Source organism: Astyanax mexicanus, chromosome 9 (genome assembly GCF_023375975.1).
Source record: "Astyanax mexicanus isolate ESR-SI-001 chromosome 9, AstMex3_surface, whole genome shotgun sequence".
NCBI classification, from domain to species: domain Eukaryota; kingdom Metazoa; phylum Chordata; class Actinopteri; order Characiformes; family Acestrorhamphidae; genus Astyanax; species Astyanax mexicanus.
The window spans coordinates 21541600-21565699 of NC_064416.1; the positions used below are offsets into that span (position 1 = coordinate 21541600).

The window sequence follows — 24100 nt, forward strand, 5'->3', positions numbered from 1 at the left end:
ACCAGCCTCCATCTGCCTTTTACATAACATAACTTACTTGTTACCTTTGTTGCCAGTGCTGACACCTTTGTTCTTTCGTTCATTTTGTTCCATATCAAATTTATCAAACTTATCAAGAATAAACATTTTATCTTGCTGGTAGAAAGTTATGGTTATGGCTGATCAGTGTAGGCATTACCACATGCCCTGTATAAACCAAACCAGCGTGAGTGTGTGTATGCTTGTGTGTGATTTGGACAAAAAATACAAAAGCAATCTTTTTCCCCCAGATCAACGGCATTCATTTCAGTTTCAGTTTCAACACTTGATCAGTTTGTATTTAGGTACAATATACAAGGCAAACAGTTCTAATGATACATGTAAAAAAATATATGTCATTTTACCATATACATACAGTACCATGTGACAAACGATGTGATGAGAGAACACAACGTAAAATGTACATCATACGACATTCTCTTCACTTACAGGCCGATGCAGCACACTGACTGAGATGTACGCTGTAGTTAAGGTAGTTATATGTACCTAGTATATCAAATTACAAACCAAGTACAGTACAGAGCTGCTCCAGTTCAAAGCAGACAGTTTGGAAACATGTAATAAAACAGAAAAGTAAATCCAGATAAAAACCCAAACACAAATTACAGGCTTACTCACAATGCGACATTCTTTTCTTCCCTGGTTCATGCACTGTTGAGTCATGTGTTTTTTTTTTTATGTTTCATTATGAAGCTAACAAAAACCTTCCTGTAATCACAAATTTCAATTCAATCAATTTGAAGCCCAACCGGCAATTCCTCAGGTGCATCTCTGTAAAAGAGACTGTGCTTTGCTTCTGAGAGAAAGAGAGAGAGCATTAGAGAGAGAGAAAGAGAGAGATGAACAGAGAGAAAGAACAAAACCACTTTTTGTGATAATACATGCCACATACCTACACAGAAGATCTGAAGATGCATTCGTCCAGAATAAAACACAAAAGATTCACCTCACATGATCAGGAAATTTACTAATTGGATTTTCACACCTGGGTTAAGATGTGGGTGAGGAGAGGGACGTTCTCCTACCATGCTTTATACACTACAGTATGCCTAGCGTTCAGTAAAACAGCAATACATACATTGTAAAGTATTGTAAACATTGTTTATCTAGTTATTGCATTGTTATATATTTTTTTCTTCTATATCCATCTCATTCTGTATCAGGACAAATAGGGGCCACGTTACTTTAATCTGTGTTAGAACTTCCCATGTGTCAGCAGGTTCATTGATAAATATTACACCCACAGTGATAATAAATGATGTTCAATCTAAATATAGATTGATATTCTACATTGACATACACTTTAATAGCAAAAGTTTGCTTACTACACTGTAATAACAAAAGTTTGGGAGAAGGACCACGCCCAAACTCCATGCTCTAACTCCACCCCGTATCAACCAACCGCTCTTTAAATACCTGCCCTAACTAACTACCTCTTATGACGAAATCTGCCCACCGCCAGTCACTCAGTCCCATTTCCATACCTGGGTTGCCAGGTATAGGCAGCAGCGTGCAAACAGTGTTCTGCAGACATGGAAACAGGTGAGCTGGATATTTTTCTGCTGAACAGGTAACCACTGAGCTTCAGTAAGATTGCTGATCATAGCTTGGTTATGGATTTATCACCACCACTAACGTAGTAGAGACAGGGATTGTGGACACTGAAACCTAAATATTCACTGATTAGCTACAGAGTAAGACTCATCTTCACTTGCCACTGTTTATCAATCTGGCAACCCATGCAAGCCTTGCGTCTAGAGAGGAGCTGGTAGGGCAGACAGCTCTTTCCAGTGTTTGGAAATTGAACTCCTGTAGCCATTTCACTTTTTTTGGTTTTATATATTACTGATTATTTCTTCACATAGCCTGTTGAACTGTTGGATTAGCACGGTTAGCTACTTTACAATTAATGTCCACAGCAGTAGCTACTTTAGACTGTATATATTTTACATTTGATACGAATATTTATTGTAAACTGACCGGAAATTCTAACACAAATGCAGAAGTAACAAACTCTGAAGTGGGCGTGGTGGAATAAGGTGGATATGGACAGTAAATTTTGGATATATATTGAATACAGAAGAGGTCATTCTCCAGGAGAGAGACTAGTTCTGGGTGTTAGATATGACAGTGACCTCCACTAAGGTGGCTGTTGCTGGTGTAACTTTTGATACAGAGAGAAACATAAGAGAGAGAGAGACACACACACACAAAGAGTGATAGTGAGAGAAAGAAAGAGAGAGAAAGAGAGTGCCAAACAAAATCCAATTTACTTGTGTAAAATTGTGCTGAGGCAAAAAGAGAGAAGAAGGGAGAACAGGTCCACCTCATTCGTCACTGTACTGTTCAATCACGAGCCTTCAGAAGATGGGTGAATAGAAACACTGTGTTGTGGTCCATGCTTCTGAAGGAACACACTGACAAATTACACACCGCAATCTCAAAACACTAGTCTAAAGGTGACCCTCCAGGCTCGATGTTGATTGAATAAATGACATTTCGGCTGGCGCTCGAGGGGGAGACGATATGAAGTGCTGTCGACTAAATTCATGCCACAATACATTGTATATTCAATGCTATATTGACCATGTGCTTGCTGACAGGAAGGCGTGATAACGGAACCGTTCCGTAAAACGGGGGAAGGAAATGGGACAAACAAATACATCGAATGACAAATATCTTCACTTGGAGATGCTTACAATTCCTGAAGCAGCAGCAGCAGCTTCAGCTGATCATGAGCATGGGTAACACTTCATTTGAAGGATACTGACACAGCGGCTTCATAACACCTACAAGCACTGAATCCTGTTTTCATGATATATTTATTTAAAAATGTATGTTTTTAAGCCTTAAAGAAAGCTTTAATATTGATGAATAGCTTATATGTCGGTACTCACAACATGATATAAAATCAAGTAGTATTGACATATATAAGAGTTGAATATCATCCTATATTATAAATATATACACATTATAGTATAAGTTTATTACATTATACATACATTTTTCTCTTTGAAACATACAGTATCTGTAAAGTATTTCCCAGCAGTGTCAGCAGAATAAAGTTTTTTTTATCATTATGAAGGAATTTGATGCCCTTAATCTAAAGTGATGACTCTTTGCATCATTTCATTTCATTTGTAACTATGTCTATTATAAAGCATCATTCCCACATCATATAGAGTTTATAAGACAGCTTAAGACACTTTTTTTATAAACAATACGTATAATTTATATGAACGACTTTTCAATGCTTTTTCATTCATTAAATCTTCCTTTAAAGCAGAATTCCCTAAACACATCGTGTATTATGAAGGCTCTTTCATGCCTTATATTATTGTTATTCCCTCCCTTAAACTCTACTGATGACATGCTTAACATGATATTCAAAACTAAGACACGCTCACTAAATTCATAAAACATCTCCCGCCATGTTGTGGGTACTGGTATGTGCTATTCATAAACATTTAAATACTGCTTTACATGCTTATGAATGTGTTATGAATCCTCTGTGTACTAGGTAACCTTCAAACAGAGTGTTTCCTGAGCATGTAACTGGATTCCCAAGGTTATGGTTGAAAATTCCGCTGCCAAGTATTAAAAACCTGGACAGTCTCAGGCTGTCTGCTGAGATTCTCAGCTGGAAAGATATGGAATAATTCCGGGGGGAAAAAAACAGGGTACGCCAACAAGAACTGAAGTGTTCTCATTCATGAAATCATGAACTGGTGCCAAAGTCATCAGAAAAATATGATAATATCTCAGATAAAGTTCTGTACGCACTTTTGTAGATATACTGTACTTAAGGTTTGAAGCAAAACCAAAGAGTTTCCAGATATATATAAAAAATGAATAAATAACCTAATAAATAGAAAACTTAATTAAATAGATAAATAAACAAAGAAAACTGGACATTTGATTGTTGTGCCTTCGTGTGATGATTACAGTAGTGATTCACAGCAGTTCTTCTCACTGGCTCGGAGGCTGTGTAGTCCACAGGCTTATACTTCTGATGATCAACCACTCCTTCTGATTGGCTGTTACCACGATGCGAACGCACTCGATATCAAAAGAAATCTTATGATCCACATCATTGACCTCGATGTTCCCGTTTTTAAACTCCCCTAACGTGATGTAAGAGGAGCACTGCCTCCCTTTCTTAGTTCCTACCAGTTTTTCTCCAACCTCTAAAGCTCCGTGATGCAAAATGTCATTCTGACGATCGTCCGTTCCAGTGGTGATCTTAATCTTACTGATTTTCGTGGCCTTGTTGAACACTATGACGTAGAAGTCTCCAGTGGAGGGAGCCTTGCCCCAGAAGTACTCATCCACACTACTGTAAGCTTTGGCAGCATCGTAGCTCTCGAACACGTTTATGTTCGTGTACAGGGTGGCAGGTGGGTTGTCTGGGATGTCGAGAGAGTCTTCCTCGAAGTCGTCGTCCTTCAGTTTATTCTCAGCCCCTTTGTACGAGGAGTAGTAGCCCATGTGCTGGAAAAGAGACGGCTTAAAGCGGATCACGTCCTTCTGGGCCAGCAGGCCTCGGAAGTGGATCAGCAGCCAATCGCAAGGCATCTCCTGATAGAACATGAGGAGGAAGTGTGCAAGTCTGGGGAGATCTCGCGAGTGGTAAAGCTTGCCAATGTAGCCAAGCTTAGAGAACTCCAACGTCACCCAATATGAGCCTTCTCGAGACGTCACCACCTTCTTCAGGGCCGTGAGGAAGTTCCGTGAGCATCGCACGTCGTCCTCCAGCATCATGTAGAAGTCAGACAGGTTGGTGCAGAAGTTGAGCAGAAAAGCATAGTCTACGTTTTGCTTGGAGCGGAACCGAACCCGGTCTTCAGGGTCGTTGTAGTTCCTCTTCAGACCATCAAGAGACGGGTAGTACTCCTCAGGTGCGTGGATGACCAAAAGACGCCCTGCAATTATATGATGCCCAAATTTCCTGGAGATCTCCTGAACTAAACTTTCACACCAAGCTAAGTCAAAATCTGCCAGGTGAACCACCACCACAATCTCTTTGAGCTCCTCATAGCTGGACTGGTCAAAAATGGATTTGATGGTCTCCAAAAGATAATTCCCTCGTTTTCTTTTTACAGATGACAGTCCAATAGTGAGATATTCTGTTAAAACAAACAAATGAATAAAAAGACACTTATTAAGAGCTTAAACTAAAAAGCAATCGTGAGACAATTCTGCTGCTAACTCAAAAGAGGTTTCTTTGCTTTTTTGTATTCTGTTTTTTTTTTCTGTTTTCATCCATAATTGTAAGCATATAATTTAATAGATGTTTAATTGAATGAAATTATAACTTCATACAAAATACAGTTTATATATATATATTTTTAATTTGGGTTAGGGTTCTTATTTTACCATGTGTATTATCTCAAACTTTTGATATAAGTGCATTTCAAAAACTGGGGTCTTAAAAAACAAATAATTTAAATTACATATAAACATCAAAAAAATATTTACAGCTCTGGAAAAAAAAAATTAAGACCACTTCAGTGTCTGAATCAGTTTCTCTGATTTTGATGTTTATAGGTATAGGTTTGAGTAAAACGAATTTTTTTGTTTTATTCTATAAACTACCGACAAATTTAGAGCATTCATTTGCAGAAAATGAGAAATGGCTGAAATAACAAAAAAGATGCAGAGCTTTCAGACCTCAAATATTGCAAAGAAAACAACAAATTTATATTAATAAAGAGTTCAGACATCAATGATTGGTGGAATAGCTCTGTTTTTTAATCACGGTTTTCATGCATCTTGGCACGTTCTCCTCCACCAGTCTTACACACTGCTTTTGAATAACTTTATACCACACCTGGTGCAAAAATTCAAGCAGTTCAGCTTGTTTGATGGCTTGTGATCATCCATCTTTCTCTTTGATTGAAAATTAAAGAAACTCATCATTTTTAAATGATCTTTTATTTTTTCCAGAGCTGTATATATTTTTCTATTGCTTTATCTTAATAAGGATATTACAGGGATGAAAACGTTTTGGTTGAACTGTATTAAAAAACACAAAAGTTTTGCACTTTAATTTTGTTACATAAAGAAAAAAAAATAAAAATAACTAAAACAAATAACATAAATAATCATACTTTTCCGAGGCAAGGGGGTTCCAGCTAGGTAGCGGTAGGTCACATTGATGGTTCCAGAGAAATTGGTGATGTCTTTGAAGGTGTGAACATAGCGCTCAGAATTGAGCGGATGCATTGATGCCTCCCTCAGCTGCCGTTTATCCTCCTCCTGAAATGGCCAAACACAGTAACACATACATATATTAATACAGGAGGATATTCAATTATTCTGTAATGGATCAAAATGAAGAACTGATTAATATACATCATATGGGAAATTATTGATTGGGTATTAAAAAGAGTTTATCTTGTTTTGTTGTAGTAACTGTCTGTATTACGGATAAAACGGTACAGTGTGGCCACGGTTCGGTTCATATCACGGTTCTTGGGCCACGATATCGGTTCGGTTTCGATAGATTAATGTTTTCTAGCTCCAATATGCAAGACGTTTTTTAGTGCTCCAACTCACACTTGCAGAGCCAATATTAAATAGAAAAAAGGCACAGATTAATTAAAATCACAATATTTATTATACAAAAGGAACACTTATTCCTACCATTAGTCAAAAACAGGCCAAATTAAATAAAGTGCAGTAATATGCAAAGAAATGCTTGTGCACACTGTGCCTTATCTGCTGACTCTTTTTGTACCTTGTTTATCAAACTCAACGCTGAAGCCAAAATGGTCCCAAACAGTGAATTTATAAGCTAATGGTGCCTTTTCAAATGTCCTTTTCTCCGTTTCGCATTCACTTGTCATGATCACGCAGCTGAGAAAGTTTTGTTTAATTAGCCCTCAAATCTTCAGCATCTACTATCAGAGCGCTGATTTGCTCCTGGGAAATTCAGAAAAAATTCTGATTGGTTGTTGCATGGATGTGGAGCGACACGCCGAGGGAAGTATATAAAATGTATATAAAAGTCTCCCCTGGGTCCTAAGCAGTCCTGACTATCGCCCACAGAATACACAGAATACAGTGTCCAATCAATAACCACAAAATAAAACATTAAAGTTTTATCACTAGCGAGACAGATAAGGACCAGAACCAGACAGAGACAGCTGGACAAACTCAAACTTTTTATTTTCTTAATAGGGAACTAGCAAACTCAAATTAAAGTGTTCTTTTTTTCTGTAGAGAGGAAAAACAGCGGTTGGGCAGGGGGTGGTGTTGTGGGGTGGAGACGGAGGACCAGGGCTGGGGAGGGAGAAACACACTGGCAGGGTAAAAAAAATACACAGCGTTGCCTTGTGGAGCAAAGACATCACTGCTCCTCCAGCTCTGCTTTAACGCTCTGCTCTGTGCTGAGAGTGTCTTCACATTCCTCAGCCGCACGCTTTATGCCGCTTTATGGGCATTCAGCGCCATGTAAGTTACAGCGGCAGAGCATTCGTTCGCTCTGTTAGTGCGCGCATCGGAATATCGCGGTTCATCGGGGTGTATCAAACCGAACCGGCCGAACCGAACGGTTCGATAAAATACAGAGAACCGTTGCATCCCTAGTCTGTACTGTCTCAATAGAAAAGGATTTTTAGATTTTGAAGCATTGCTGAACAAAATTGACTGTATTCAGCAGCACTTTAAAAAGAGCTTTTGTAAAGTCAGGTTGGTCGGATGATCATCACAACTCCTCATCCTTGACTCTTCCTAAAAGTACAGGATGTAGCACTCATCATTCCAGAAAACCCAGTTCCACTTCTCCAAAGCTCAATGCTGGGGAGATTTAAATGTATTCTCCTCTAGTGAATGGTGCTGGTATTTGGCATTGTATCAATAGGTTTATGTTTATCAGGTCCAAAGAGTTCTATTCTATTTGTAGTACTTGTCCACAGAGACTATACAAGCTGTATGTGTGTGCATTTGCTCATCTGTGTCAGCAATGGGTGCAGTTTAAAGTTTAAAGTAGCTGAATACATTCAGCAAAATGAGTGTCCACAAATATAAATCTACACTCATCTTCAGAGCAGTAAAGAACTGTAGCCAAAACAAGTGTACAAACAGAAATAAAACAGAAGAGGTGTGGACACATGGACACTGTGTTCACATTACAAAATATAGATTCACTAAATACAGATTTGTTGCTCAGGTCTGATCTTCTGACAAGAAAGTGAACCATAGCTAATCGATAATGTCATGCAAATGAATGATATGCCTTGAGAGGGTGGATCAATCACGGGATGATATTGATTAGAAAGAAAATCAAACGTGCTTCATGAACATCAAACTCAGACTGAATTCCAAATTGCAGCCTTCTTTCTAGTGTAATAAAATAACAAACTATGAATTTTACACCCACACATACCACAATTCAGATTATTCTTTAGCTGTTTACAGTTATGATCTCCAGAAAAAAGGGTGGAGAATCAGGTCTGGACATTATCCATAGATGCCCTTTCACATATTGAGCGTACAGGCAGGGATATTACCTATCATAAGCATTCTTACTACAAGAAATGCTTCAGGTTAATTAGTAAAGGGTGGGGCCTAGGTAGAGCATGGAGGCACCAGGGCATGAACCACTGTAAATTCTCCAGAAAATGTTCTGCTCTATTCACACATGGGCTCATTCAGACATGGCCTGGGCTTTGTATTAAAAGGCTTACAATATAACCACTAAGAAAAAAGAATGATTCAACTGATTGATTGATTGACATTTGCATTCACACATACATTACCATGCTTGTGTGAAACTGGCTTTAGTTATATAATGCAATTGTTGGGTTTTATTGTTTTCTCTCTTCCGAACAGTAGGTATCTCAAAAACTAGTCTTTACCAAACAAAAAGTAAGAAGACTTCATGAGCAAAGAGATGCAGGCTTAATTACAGTAAGCACGTAACAGCCTGGACATTGATTACGAACTGCCTCGTCTCCTCGGACCAGGAACAATTATACAATCTTGTACTGCATAGTACATACATACATGGTCACTTGCATGCACAAAGCTATCTTTACTGTTTACTTTACCTCTACTTTACCTGTTAAGACAGACCCTTTTGTTTTTTCCTCATAGAGACTGACCATGTATGGCGTCATTTTACTGCCAAAAGTCGAGAGCAAAGTTTTTGAATGCAAGAGTCTATTTCATGCAGCGCTCACGGAATTTATTTGCTCGTGTGTAAAATATAGGTGTGCTCACACAGATTTACCATGCTCTCTCTCAGATTAACTCTCCTCTTGTACGAATCCGCGCGCACGCTCTCGGATACATCACCCTTGTGTGCTATCTGGCTGTTGCTCTCGCTCAAATTCCTCCTGTGTGCTTGCGGAGCGGTCCCTGCTCGAGCGCGGAGCTTTTCACTGCAACAAAGCTCCCAAAAGTCTCCAGCCAATCAGACGTGGCAACAGGATTTGATCAATTAAATTCCTAATGCCACTTGCTCTGCATTCTCATTGGTTGAAAAAACTGCAACGAAATCCCCCGCCATCCTGCCCCCTGTAACTTCTACTGTAACGTTGATTTTTAAATAATTTTAAGCAAGGATATTAGAATGTTTTATTTCAGAGCAACATATTTCAGCTATTAATGTAAAATGCCTTGTAGTTTATATTTAAGACATATATGTGCAGTCTAAGATCTCCTAAAAATAATAATGATAAAAATTCAAACTATTATTAATATCCTTGCTTAAAATGATTAAAAATCAAATAATATATAATTATATATATTATTATATGTTGCTATATATATTATGGTATTCCAAAATTCATTACAGCTCTATTGAGACTGCCTATCTGTTATCTAGCTCTGAGCTGATAATGTAATAGTACAAACAATACAAAAATATTTTTTTTTATTTAATTTGGAATTTATTAAGTAAACGTTGATTTTTAAATAATTTTAAGCAAGGATATTAATAATAGTTTGTATTTTTATTATTATTATTTTCAGGAGATCTTAGACTGCACATATATGTCTTAGATAAAAACTACAAGGCATTTTACATTAATTTTACTCGTGAGCAAATAAAATCCGTGAGAGCACACCTATATTTTACACGCGAGCAAATAAATTCCGTGAGCGCTGCATGAAATAGACTCTTACATTCAAAAACTTTGCTCTCGACTTTTGGCAGTAAAATGACGCCATAACCATGTTGTTTATTCATAGATAGATCTTCTATGTCATAGGTCAGCTTTTTCTACTCAATGGGCCTTCTCTGCTGCTATGTGACAGTTGTGCCTTTAGCCCAATTTTTTTTGTCTCTGAAAGATCTTCATGAACTAGTATATTTTTTGTGCATGTTCAAACTTCAACACAATGTTCAGCTATTATGGTATTTCCTATTTTACACTAAGTAATAGAGAATATTTGAGATTCTGTTTTTAGAAGAAGCTAAAGCTATTACAAAGATAATTACTCAAACAAATCACACACGATCCAGTCTTACTGGTCAGATTCAGTATGTGCTCTCAGGAATCAGATGTGTATCAAGACTTAAATCACATATAAATGGCAAAGTTCAGACTGCCAGCCCAAATCAGATTTTTGCCATATCTAGATTGTATCAGGTTGATAGCCTGTACAGCCAGAAACCACAGGAAGCCACATTTGGGCATGGTTTGAATTGCAATTACAATGGGATTTGTAGAGATTTAGAAAATAAATCAAATTTTAACTTTAAGTGTATTTTTTTTTTGCATTGCTCACAACGTGACAAAAATGATCTCATCAAATCCAGAGTGATGTAAATGAGGGGGTCCATAAAGAGCACCAAAGTTTCGTTTTTGACACTGGTCTTCTTACCACAGCAAGCCATGCAGATACGTTTGTGATGTCCAGACAGGGAAATCTAATCTGATAACTTGCAAATATTAGTCATCTCAACAGATCTGGTTTGTCTGCAGTCTGAACACAGCAAATTGAAAAGATCCAGTTTGTGTGTTCACACAGTTTCGCTTAGATTTCAGGGTAAAAAATCTGATTTCTGCCGCAAAAGCTGAGCAAAGATACTGTAGCCTTTGCATATTTTCTCTTCATATGAGTATTTTTTCTCCAGACACAGCCAGCCTGCCTCTGAAGGCTGAGCGCTTTGAAGGCTGAGTGTGATAAATAGTTGTTTTTAACTAGAACATGAATTTGTAAACAGTGGCCTGGTCCTGCTGATGTATGTAGCAGACTGCTCAGCTACTCTGTTTACAGAGCAGACGCTAACTTTTCACATTATGGATTGGCTTCAGCTTCCACTTGTTTACTTGCAATAGTGTGAATTTATGCTTACATAACAAAGCACAATCAGACCATGGGGGAAAGGAAAGATTTCACAACTCATTCACTGGAATGAATGAAAACTGCATGAGAAAACTGTAAAAGCTGTATGACCAAGATTATTAAAACAGAGATATAAATGTCAGCTCAGGCGAACGCAAACTGCTGGTTTTAAATTGGCAACAAGATCAATGAGTTCTATAGAAACTCTACAGGCTAAAATATATAAAAATAAACATATACCGCAGTTACTCTCTAATACATCCACAATACAGAGGAAACGAGTGTCTAGAAAACTCAGAAACCCAGTCTATCAAAAAGTGTACACCACTAAATAATTCAGAAGACAAATACTCACGACATGTTATGATCACAAAGTTTTGATCATAAACTTTGCTTCATGAATACCAAATGAGCATCTTGCACTTGGACTGCATCATGAAATTTTAATCAGGATACATTCACCACTCTGGTAATTATATGTGTGCAACACATTTACAATATCACTGCATATCATTACAATTACTGTAGATTATCCCTAATAAATCTTTTTTTTTTGTTGAAAGGCTACCTGCATAAAGAGTTCATAATGCAGGTATACTTTCTGCATAACTTTGGATATTTATATACAGATTATGACAGTAATCTGTAAGAAAACAAACTCTGTTTTATAACAGTCACCAGTTTAAGAGCTGTGCATATCAGATTTTTGATACATTATTTTTATGGCTTCAAATTGAAGATGTAATCATTTAACATGTAAGTTTTATTTTAGGTATTTAGACAGCCACACATGTTGTGCAGTGACTGCTGTATAGACTTGTATGTTCAAGTCAAGGGGTTTAAGAAAAATAACATGCAAAAATGCATTAATTGTTTAGGAATCACAGACTTGGGCCCAGTTTCCCAAAAGCATCTTAGCATCAGGAACATCTCAACATGGAGAGAGATTACATACCCTCAGCTCGGTGGTGTAATATAGCAAAAATTAGGGTTGTGCCACATTGCAATAATATGGTCAACATTTTTGAATATCGTGAACGATATTATACACTGAAATATCGTGCCATATCACCCACCCCTAATTAACACATCAGGGTACTATGTGTTACATTTTGATGTTTTTAGCAAAAGAAAAATTCACTGTTCTCATTTTCCATTAAAGATCTACTAGAGACAGATTATATCTGTCCAGTATCATTTATTTTACTTTAAATACTGGATATATGGAGATATATGGAGGGCATTATTACTAGTATTATGACATTCTGGATCATTGACTTCTGTTACAAATCTGATAAAATTCTTAATTTTTAATATTGCAGTTAGGGGGTGTGCAATATCATATTGTATGCAATAGTGGATGGATGGATGGATACTTTATTTATCCCGAAGGAAATTTCGGCATCCAGCAGCAACAACACAAGACAATTAGAAACCTATTTAAACATAAATTTAAACATAAATTAAAACACAGAAGAATAGAAAATACATAAGGCTATAAAAAACTTACAATACAAAATAAAGATCTATCTGTAAACGGAGCAGTGCAATAGATGTTGCTTATGGTCATTAAATAATTAACAGAGCAAAGTGCAAGGTGCAATGACATTGACTACAAAAGTGACTGATGTGCCACAGAAATATAAATATAAAAAATATGCATATGTTACAAAATAGTTCTGAGAAGTGAATATGTGAATACCCAATCATGGGTAAATGTACTTGAATGTAAGTGAGGTTGGAGAAGTGAAGCAAAATAATAGAGTTTATATATAGTCCAAATATTTATGGGCTTGACTGCACAACACTTACAATATGTTATTAAATATTATTTACAGTTTCCTTTGATGGTACATTTAAAGTAACTGTAATTAAAAGTAACACTTAAAAATGTAAGACGACATTCATACACCCTCTTGTGAACACAGATGTTCATAAATACTAAAACATTGCTTTTTTAATATGCTACTCAAAACTTATGCATATGTTATGAAATCACAGTGTAGGCAGCTTCATATAAAGTGTTACCATAATTGGAATACAGCTCCAGCAGATTTGCTGACTGCACTAGGCCGTGCAAATTTAAGTACAGCTGATAGCTGGAGGCCTTGGCCAGTATTTATTCTGAGCCAGATCAGTCGATTTTCAAGCCCTTTGCGTGTATTATGAATAAAAATCGTCGTTCAGCTCAAACAGTACTGCTACTAGACATCGGTTCCACTAACTTTTCACTTGCCTGCCTCAGTCTTCAACAAAGCTCTCTCTCTCTCTCTCTCTCTCATATGATGAAGGTTAAAGAATAAGAACGTACTAGAGTTCAGTATAATAGCTGAGAATCTGCTGTGAAGGTTACACATGTTTTCTTTCCAGCTTCACTCTTTGAAAACCTGATGTGTAATTGAATGTATGAAGTGTGTGTGTTTGTGTGTGTGTGTGTGTGTGTGTGCAAGTACTCACCAGAACATAACCATCCTCCATGTAGAGGTTCATGAAGAGGAGGAAAGTGATGAGCACCACAAGAAAGGGGATGGTGGAGCGCTTCCGGAAACATCTCATTTTATCCAGGTACTTCAACAGAAGCCTCATGCTGAGGATGCTGCTGCTCAAATCTGCCAATAGAAGAACACAGAGACAAAGACACATCAATACTGAGTCACATGATCACAACGCTGCAGCCCAACAAAAGAAGCGTCAACATCATCAGGTTCTGAGACTCAAGGAAGAAGCGGAGAATGTGATTCATCAACGTGTACAACGCTACTCACTTAATTTCCAGTTGCTAACACGCTAAAATAATGTGTGTAGCACAGTTATTTAAACTGATACACAGAGGGTACAACCTCTTCTCACATCCCTAAAACTCTAAACACATTTTCTGCTTTACACACATTTTACAACTCAAAATAGAACTTTTTAAATTCACTGAATTCACTGCATAAAACACAACAATCTGACATCACGCCACATGCTTCCTTATCCAAACACTGTTGTAGAAAATTTAAAACACAAGTTAATTGGCCAATATATGTGCCACTTGACCAAACGCCTTAATGACTAATTGTTACCACTTCAATCTGAAATCAAGCACTATACCAAGACCACAGATGTAAACATGTTGCACTGATTTGTTCGGTGAAAAAAAAAAAAACAGTAGCATGGCAAAGCTTACTAAAGATGAGAGTGCTTTTTATTATGCCCAACAGTGTGTAGTTGGTTAAACAGAAATTTGGCAATATATGAATATGTTTGAAGCTATTTGGAATAATTTAAAGAAAAGCAAAAAAGAGATACATATTGGATCAGACCAAAAAATAACCTGATTGGAACAACCCCTAGCTGTTATATAATATAAAACATGCACAAAACATAGAGTAATACCCTGAAATGTGTTTTCAAGAAAAGGTGATTAAAGAAATAGTGAAATACTCACTATATATTTATTTTTTATTTTATGGTTAAATCATTTTAATTGAACACAGACTGTCATGTTCTATTCCGTGTCTTTCCTGGTCTATCTCTGTGTTTCGATCTTTTCCCGTGCCTGTCTTGTTTCCTAGCCATGTGCTTTCTTGCATGTGGCTCTGTGTTCTCCTCCTCTCCGTCCCTGTCTTCAGTGCTTCCACCTGTGATCATTTGTATCTCTGCCCCCTTGTTACCTGTCCCCAGATTTTTCCTGTTTTCAAGTCTACTTTCGTCTATATATATATATATATATATCACCTTGTACATTTTCACGTCGTATGTCAGTTTATTTTTTTATTTTTGTTTGTTAGTCCTGTTTATTTATTCATCCTGTTTTTGTTTTTATTTGTTTCATTAAATATATATATACTTGCATTTGCTTCAGCCTCAGCATCCTCTCCCAGCACACCCTGACACAGACACATACAGAAAAATCACTGATGAATATCAGTAAATTAGTTATTAAACTAATCAACTAATTAAAAAAACAAAACAATGAAAAACATTAGATGAATCAATAATAAATCATTAGATACAGCCCTAGATGAGACAGAACTGAAAATTCCAACTGAACAATAATGATTAGCTTTGAAAAATCTGGCTTTGTCTTTAAGGAACCAGAAACTGGCAACTGTCGAGGAAGGAGGACGTCCAACAGTGTCTCACTCAAGAACGTCTAATGGTTTTAGAGCAGAAATCCTAAGACAAGAAGCCGCAAACGCTGTCATGAGACGAGGCTTAGCTGTTTGATGCAGAACGCTTGTACAATCATGTCTTTAGAGAATTATCCCTGAGCTCAAACAGCATCTATACAGAAAACAGACTCATCTATTCATTTCCAAGTGGAAAGTCAGGCTGTAAAGTCAGTGAGGACAACAGAGCGACGTGTCATGTTCTCTGTAATTAACCTGACAACAATGGCAATGTCCTGATCAGTAGCTCATGATTACTAACTTCAGCTGAGGGTGTTCGTTCAGGCAGAAGAAAAACACAACACAAGTCTCAGAGTGGTGCAGCGGACTGAGGCACTGTCACTGTTATCTGTGGATTGCTAGTTTGAATTCTGGTTGATAATTAGCTGTGCTCTCTTATGAATGATGGGGTGGATGGTGCTCTCTTTCTCCACATCACTCCTATCCTGCTGAATCAGAGCTGGGGAGCTGCACTTTCCTCAGAAAATTCACGGTTCGGTTCACACCTCGGTATAAACCCCATGGTTCGGTACGTTTTCGGTACGGTTGGTGGCTGGGCATTCTGTATAGCCTCACCTTTATTAACTTCAGAATAACAATGAAACTTTTTTGGGATGGAATATTGTAACAGGGCTTAAACCCTTTTATTAAATGCTTGAAACCAGGATTCTCTCCTACTGTCATCATGAGAGGCTCCATCTTTTCTCTTTAATGCTGCTTTGTGACAACTTTTGTTGTAAAAAGTGCTATATAAATAAAATTGAATTGAATTGAATCTTTTGGATCTTGTTGAAACAAACAAGCATTGAGTCTGATTGTGGCGCTTTATTACGAACAAAAAATACAGCATTACTTTAACTGCTTAAACTACACATATTTTTCCTAATCATATTACTGGATGCATTTTGGTGTTTGAGTTCTTTTTAAGAAATATCAGCATTAGATTGTTAAAATGAAATTATATTAGGGGTGTCAATCACTTAAAAATGAATTAAAATCATAAAGAACTTTTTTAATGTTGGAATTTTCCGTTTGCATGAACTGAACCGCGACCCCCGTACCGTGACGTTTTTTCACAGAATACACATACCATTACACCCCTACTGGCTACCCAGTTTAAAAAAAGAGGTTGTGGCTGACGTCAGATTGGTATCAGAGGGGGCAGGTGCTATTTTTTTTACCTTCATAGTGTTACCTTCATAGTGTGGGATTATTAGTGATAGGAAAAGTTCATAAGAACGAGGATTATGTCATTAGCCTTTCAAATTGGAAAGATAATTTCTAAAACAATTATAAAACAAAACAACAACAAAAACCCCACAAATAAACGATCAATCTCTCAATTCCAATCCAGCCAGAACTGGATAAAAATCATGAAAAAAACAGTATAGGATAACATGTTGGCAGCACCAGGGTCGTTTCACTCAGAGCAGCCTTCATCAGAAAAAGAATGGACGCACCAGGTCTCATCTTAGCGCCTGAAAAAAAGATCTCAATTATGTGCATCAAGCAGAGACAGGGCGTTTCTTTTGACCTCAAATTACACAGAGTGAGCCTGGAATAGAGATGAAATGAGAGTGTTTTTGAAGACTCTTGTGTAAGCATCAGTGTGGCCTTTTCCACGACTACTTCTAACCACCAGGGATCACTAATGGAATACAAAATACCTGCATGCTAGATTCTGTGGCCAGATATGTATCGATCCAGCTGACCACCAGTCTGCTTCAAGAGAGCAGTCAATTGCTGGCTGAACTAACAGCACTTACTGCTTCCACACCGAACATTCTGCCTTTTTAACACCTCTATTTTTTCACATAGCTTTTTCTGGCAAAGCATTTTCCTTAATTTCATCAGCATAATTACAACAATATTTAAAAAAGAAATAAATTACAGCCAGCTTCAACCAAAAATACACCTACCCTTTATCTCAGGCCTTTGTCCTTTATTCCCTTTTCCCGCTGTTAAAATGAACAGCGCCTCTGACAGGTAGCAGGAGTTTATGATTAGAAATCCACTTGCTGATCAACAAACAGGTGCGCTGGCCATATTTCTGCCCTGATCTTATTATGCCACATTCTGATCTTATTATACAAGCATGCAAGGATGGTGTGAGTGTGGCATTAAATATTTATGAGAGGTGTAAGACTGCATGAGGCGAGACATTATGTCATCTGGTACCAAAGCAAACACATGCTGGGTGGGATCGCTGCTTAAATGTCAGGCATATTATGTATCATCCTTCAGCAACAATGTCTTTTAATCATCACAAATAATCTAATCATTTAAAAAGCATATCTCATTTCAGTATCTCGTTTCAAAGATTCTTTTCATTGTAAATAAATGAAACGTTTGAGCACCTATCGTCCAAATATCAGTTACTGTGAGCAGTAAAGAGAGTAAGAGATGGCCTGATAAAAATGTCATGAAAGGACATGGCCCTAAAACACTCATTTTAGACGAGTGTCACAGGTGAAAAACACATTTCTGTAGCAGTTAGGTATGTTTTTAATTCTTGTTTTAGGGTGTTTTTTCAATTCTTTCTTCCTTACAAAAAGCTTCTTGTTCTTGGGAGTCTCTAATAAGACTCTTGGGCCATCTTGCTGTTTTTTATGTCTATATGCAGATTTGTTTAGGTCAGAGGACTGTGAGGACCATGTCAAAAACTCTTATTCATATTCAGTCACAGGAAACGGTTTACACTGTTTATAAAGGTGATGACAATGAGAACCCAGATAGCATGAAGAATGCTATCGGCCCAAGCTTAAGTGATGTATGGCAGAATTAACTGAAACTCAACGTTGGCCATGCAAAATTGGGTCTAATGTGGTTTATACTCTGCAAACGAAGAGTTGGTACAAGTGGCTTGGGCAGGTTGGAGCATTATATTCCGCAAGCAGGGTGTTGTCACAAGCGGAGGGGCCGATTGCCATATTATACTCAGCAACTGGGGTGTCGGCGCAAGCGGCTTAGGCTGATTACAATATTATACTCTGCAACTAGGGTGTTGGCTCATGCCACACTCATCATAGATGTGAGCCAAGCAATTGGGTCAGAATTAGGCCTAGTTTTAAACTGGAGCTGGGTTAATGAAACTCAGGTTTGGTGAGTGATTTTTGAGGGTAGCTACTTCCATCTTAGAAAATTATGCAGATATTTCTTATCCTGTGTGAATCAGTAATTCTGTCATTAATTTTTACAGACATCCTGTAGCGAAAATACAATACATTACCACTCCTCCCCATGTAAAACTAATCCTGTCTTAATAGAGCTTTAATTTGTATAGAATATTCACTTTTTAGACAGTTTTGTCTATAAGAGGAACTATATTTTTATTTACTGTATTGGTGTCACTAATTCAGATGTACTGACACAGTTGACTCTGACACAACATGAATCTTGTATTCCATTTTCTTGGAAAATACTAGGAAATACTAGGAAATATATATAAAAAAGAAACTAATATTTATTTTTTTCATTTAATGCCCTTTGGAGATCAGTTCAGGTTCTATTCACTTGTCTTTTTTTTACAGTAACTGGGAATGCCCTGTATCATTATTTGATTCCAGAAATACACACAACTATTTTCTTTACTGGACTTCCATAACACTTAGTGACAGAAGAGCATGAAATCATTCTGGAGTACTGTGCTCCAGAACTTTCCCTGCACCGATTGAGCAATTGTTAATAAATAGAGAAAAATATAATCTACCCTAGAGAGAAATCACTTTGCCAGACCAGTGGAGGTTTACTGTACAATTACACAAGTGGATGCTTTTTAAATTTTCTAGTTCATGCTGTTTCGCGTTTGACGCAGCGCTGGGTTTATGTCCCGATAATGCAGATTAATGGTAAGTTCGACTCTTTCCAGCGTTCCAGGCTGGCGGAGGTGCACTGGGCTCCGCGGGGGGAGGTCACAGCTGGGGAAGCTGCTTCACACATTACTGCTGATGCGGTGAGAGGAACTGGGGCAAGACACCACAACACACAGCTGAAGGTGCCTCCTCACACAATAGGACTGCATTCACAGCACGGATCCAGCAACTCCAGAATACACACAGATCCGTCATACAGGAGCGTAAGAGCCTGAGAGAGAACACCTCAGACTCTTTATGAGAAAACACTGAACACTGCATCCATTACTCTTAATGCTACAGATGTTTTTTGGGGTAACTTACAGTATCACCCAGATTCTATGCATTTTTTTACATTTTTACCCCATGCATACTCAAAAAGAAATCTTCTCAAAGGTTTTATTTTTTTATTAAAAAAAGAGATATGAGTATGAAGAACCTCTGAACTGGTTCAAACCCGTATGTCGATTTCTTTACAGCTTTATTTTAAGGTTCAAAAGTGGTTGTTTATGGAACTAGAAATGGTCCATCAATTGCATAGCTCTTTAAAGAAATTTAATTTTTAAGATTGTAATGACTTTTTAAATGCCTTTTAAAATTATTCTGAAACATTTGGTACTTAATTTAGCTCCCGGGATTTTTTCATATTTTTAAAAGGTTATGTTTAGTCTGTTATGACCACCACGAGTTTTTTTTTTTTTATCAGTTTTTGTCTGATTACTCATTGAATAATACAATTATGTCTGTACCAGGTTCCATCCATGTTTTAACCAATAAATTTCCATGATTTTTTAATGACTTTTCCTTGCTCTCAAAAATCAACTAAAACTATAATTAAAATTGATATAATATAGCAGGTCTAAAATGAATCAGATAAAAAAAGCTGACACTATCTTTAATAATAAAATGTGTGTCAGATCCTGAGAGCTCCATTGTGTAGGGCTAAATTACTGAATTATCTCTATAAACTAAATTACAAAGATTTGTAGACCAAATTTCCATGACTTTTACAGAACTTTATGGGTGTTTTTTTATTTTTCCAAAACTAATACAGGCCTGGAAAGTGCTATTTTTTTTTTCAAATTCCATGACTTTTCCAGTTTTTTTATGACGGTACAAACCCTGTTTACACACCTGAGAGAAATCAGAAAAGTAGATTCCTGATATTTGAAAGATACCCTTTTTTTTTGAAAAAAAAAAAAAAGGAAAAGAAACCTTTAACCCAAAAAAAAAATCGAAAAATGAACTGCCAAAGCCCAAAGCCCAACTGCTTTCCCACCTGCTTAGATCTGCTTGTAAACCGTCCAAACACATTCAACATGCCCTCTGGATGACTGCAAGAACCATTAGAAATGTATTAGGCTGACCTGAAACCAACCCCTTTATCTTTCACAGGTAGAGCTGAACTCTCCTTGACTGTTTTGCACAGTGTACACAAAAAAACTGACTATTCTGACTATTAAATCCTTTTGAACTTGAATAAATAAACAAATATTTAATATACACACAGGGTCTGTCCCTCTCATAAGCCTCTGCTTTTGGTTGTCAGATGGGAATGGCAGGGATAGGGTACTTTTAGCTAATGCTAATGTCTGATCGCTCCTGACAGAGGCCAGTTTCAGCCAGAAAGCCACAATTACAGGCAGTTTTCTGGCAGCCAAAGATCTCTGAAGAGGTATCTTTAGAAGAGGTATGTTCTGAGAGTGGGCTGATGGGAATGACCCGTGCCTTTTTCTGACATCCTGCTGCTCTCCAAATCCTCACCCACAGAGTCATTACTGCCGGGACAAAAGAAGCAGCTCCATTACAGAAAGCAGAAAGACTAATCCAGACAGAGTTCTTCTCATGAAAACACAGACAACCGTGATGTGTTTATTGTATATTGACTCATCTATGCATTATACTGTTATATTGGGTGATATGTGAAGGCAATGAATATAAGAATCCAGCCTTATTGATTACAGCTGCAGTTTTATGAAGTAAAATTACTGTGATATTATAGCAATATAAATACTGCAATAACAAAACTGTTTTACCCTTTTAGCATGCATTAGAGTAAATTATTCATTCACTCATTCATTCATTGTTGGCTACTGACTCTGTCTCCATATGCCCATAATCTATATTCATATACCCCTTTAGGAGCCAACTCTATCAATATTAAGCGGCTCTAGAATTTCAACTAAACTATGATCCTGCATCTCTATTGTTCCTTGTTCAAAAGAAAATCTAGCATCACCAAAACATGCAAATGTCAAAATCCTGAACTTATACATAACAGTATCTAAAATGTACTTAGTCCCAGTCCATTAACAAGAGCCCTAGTCAAAGCTGATACAGCATTTAAAGTTACAGAGACTCTGGAAGATTAGTGTTGTTGATACTAGAGAGCAGCTCATCCCACATCCAGACTCTGCTAGTAATGAGAATACAGATGTACAGAAGCTACATAAACCTTTTACTATGCCAATGTTCACAAAAGGGGAGAAAAACTCTACACATAACAAATCAACAAAAGCTGGGAGGAGCAAACAAAAAAAAGATCCATAATAGGCTAAAAGCTAGTCTATTCCCCCCAAAACACACTGGGCTATTTTAGCTGAACCAAATTAAAGCTAAATACAAATCAGAAGGGAAAATACCAGATTATTTTACTGGTAAAACCCAAGAAAGACAAAACTACCTGTAGTAAGTGTTGAATTAGTAAATCGAGTTGTATTGACGTAATTCAGCCAATAACAGCAGAGCTTGCAGTTTTTTTTTTTACACAAAACCACCATAAAAGAGACTAAACACATGATCATAAATAATCCTGTTAAGCAACAAACAAGTATTTTTCTATTAAATAAAGTTTTAAACTTTTTTAACTTAAGAATTTAAAACACTCAATAACTCTTTAAGGTATTATATATAATATATATCTTACATAGGTTTATCAGTATGGTTAAAAAGCTCCGAATTAATTAAAATGATCTATATATAATCCATCTTTTGGATGGACCCCTTAAATACATAACCACTACCAATACAGTTACATTTGACCATCCAAAAATCATGCTATTCTATTAATCCATCATTAGGATTTTTCAGTTTTCATACCAGTTGACTCTTCAGTTGAGTCCTCATCAGGGCTGCTAGCACTCCTGGGCTGTCATCAGGCCTGGCTGTGTGGAGGTGCAAAAGCATGTAGCTGAACATCCTTGCTAACTCCTGCAGCAGCAGCAGCAGTGAGGTATGTAGGACGACTCTGCTAGTGAAGGATGAAGACTATAATTAGCCTGAAACTGTGTGGATGTGTCTGATAATGCCCTAAACATGTCTGATCAGTTTACATTTTAATAAAAAAATTAATGAATTAATGATTTTTTTTCTGTCTGATACAATATGTCTGATGTAAATTATTTTAAGATTAGATTATATATTACTTTATTAATCCCACAGAGGGGGGATTTGCAATGTTACAGCAGCACAAGGAACAGAACAGAAGAAGTGTAAGGAAATATACAAACAATATATAAAATCTATATATACAAGAAAATAAACACAGGAGAATATAACATATATAAAAAATATATACATCTAGACAACGTAAGCTAATAAGAAGCATGGTTCCCCAGTTTGTATGACAAGTGTTATTGCATATACTGTAGGTTAGGGGTGTGCCATATCATATCGTATGCAATAATATCGCTAACATTTTTAAATATCGTGAATGATATTATACCCTGAAATATCGTACTATATCACCCACCCCTAATTATCACATCAGGGTAGTACTTTTTTGCTGTTTATAGCAAAGAAAAAAAAAAACAATTCACACTGTTCTCATTTTCCATTATATATCTACTAGAGACACATTATATAGGTCTAATATCATGAATTTTATGTAAATCCTGGATATATGGAGATATATGGAGTGTATTATTAGTATCATGACATTCTCAGTCCTTATTCTCCTTTATTTTTTTCATCAATGTTTTGATTTGCTTTGATTTCCCTGATATACATTAATTATCAATTACACAATGTACAGAGTTGCAGTGAATGCATTAAGGGTAATTAAAAACAAATAAATGAGAAGTAATAAATAATACATTTCTACATTGCATGTTCAAAGGTTTGTGGACACCCCTTTAAATAAATTCATTGCTGACACAAATGTGCAAATGCTTAAACACACACAGCTTTTCTAGTCCTTGTTGAGAAGTGATGTGGATAAAATATAACTTTCTGATGCAGATAAATGTAAACTACAGGCCCCAGGACTAACGCATTAAAGTGTGGAGCAGTATCACCCAATAATCTTTACTTACATAACATTTCAGGGTATTTCGTGATAACGATACTCTTGGCAATATGACAAAACACTCAATTAAAAAAATATATTTTAAGAATAGGCTACAACATTATATGCAAACGATATGATATGGCACTATCATATAGCCCTAATTGAGATATTAAAAATGCAAAAAATATATGAGATTTGTAACAGAAGTCAATGATCCAGAATGTCATGATAATAATAATGCACTCCAAATATCTCCATATATCCAGGATTAAAGTAAAATAAATGATACTGGACAGATATAATCTGTCTCTAGGAGATAAATATTGGGAAATGAGAACAGTGTGAATTTTTCTTTTGCCAAAAACAGTAAAAAGTAGCACCCTGATGTGATAATTAGGGGTGGGTGATATGGCACAATATTTTATATTCACAAATATATAATATAGTCACAAAATTAAAAAATGTTGGCC

At 36.7% G+C, this 24100-nt stretch overlaps 1 protein-coding gene across 4 annotated transcripts in view; it reads right to left on the reverse strand.

Annotated features, from left to right (window-relative positions):
- Positions 1-255: 255 nt before the first annotated feature.
- The window catches only part of mgat4c (mgat4 family member C), a 198990-nt gene continuing 175145 nt past the window's right edge, over positions 256-24100 (reverse strand). For 3 of the 4 annotated variants that reach the window (XM_007249244.4, XM_007249243.4, XM_049483705.1), the window contains 3 exons: positions 13795-13946; positions 6150-6297; positions 256-5165 (listed from right to left, as the gene is read on the reverse strand). In XM_007249244.4, the coding sequence (XP_007249306.2) occupies positions 4009-5165; positions 6150-6297; positions 13795-13923 (1434 nt within the window). In that variant the 5' untranslated portion in view covers positions 13924-13946 and the 3' untranslated portion in view covers positions 256-4008. Of the gene's footprint in view, positions 5166-6149; positions 6298-13794; positions 13947-22441; positions 22589-24100 lie in introns of those variants that run through there. The other variant, XM_049483706.1, reaches the window with a different exon arrangement.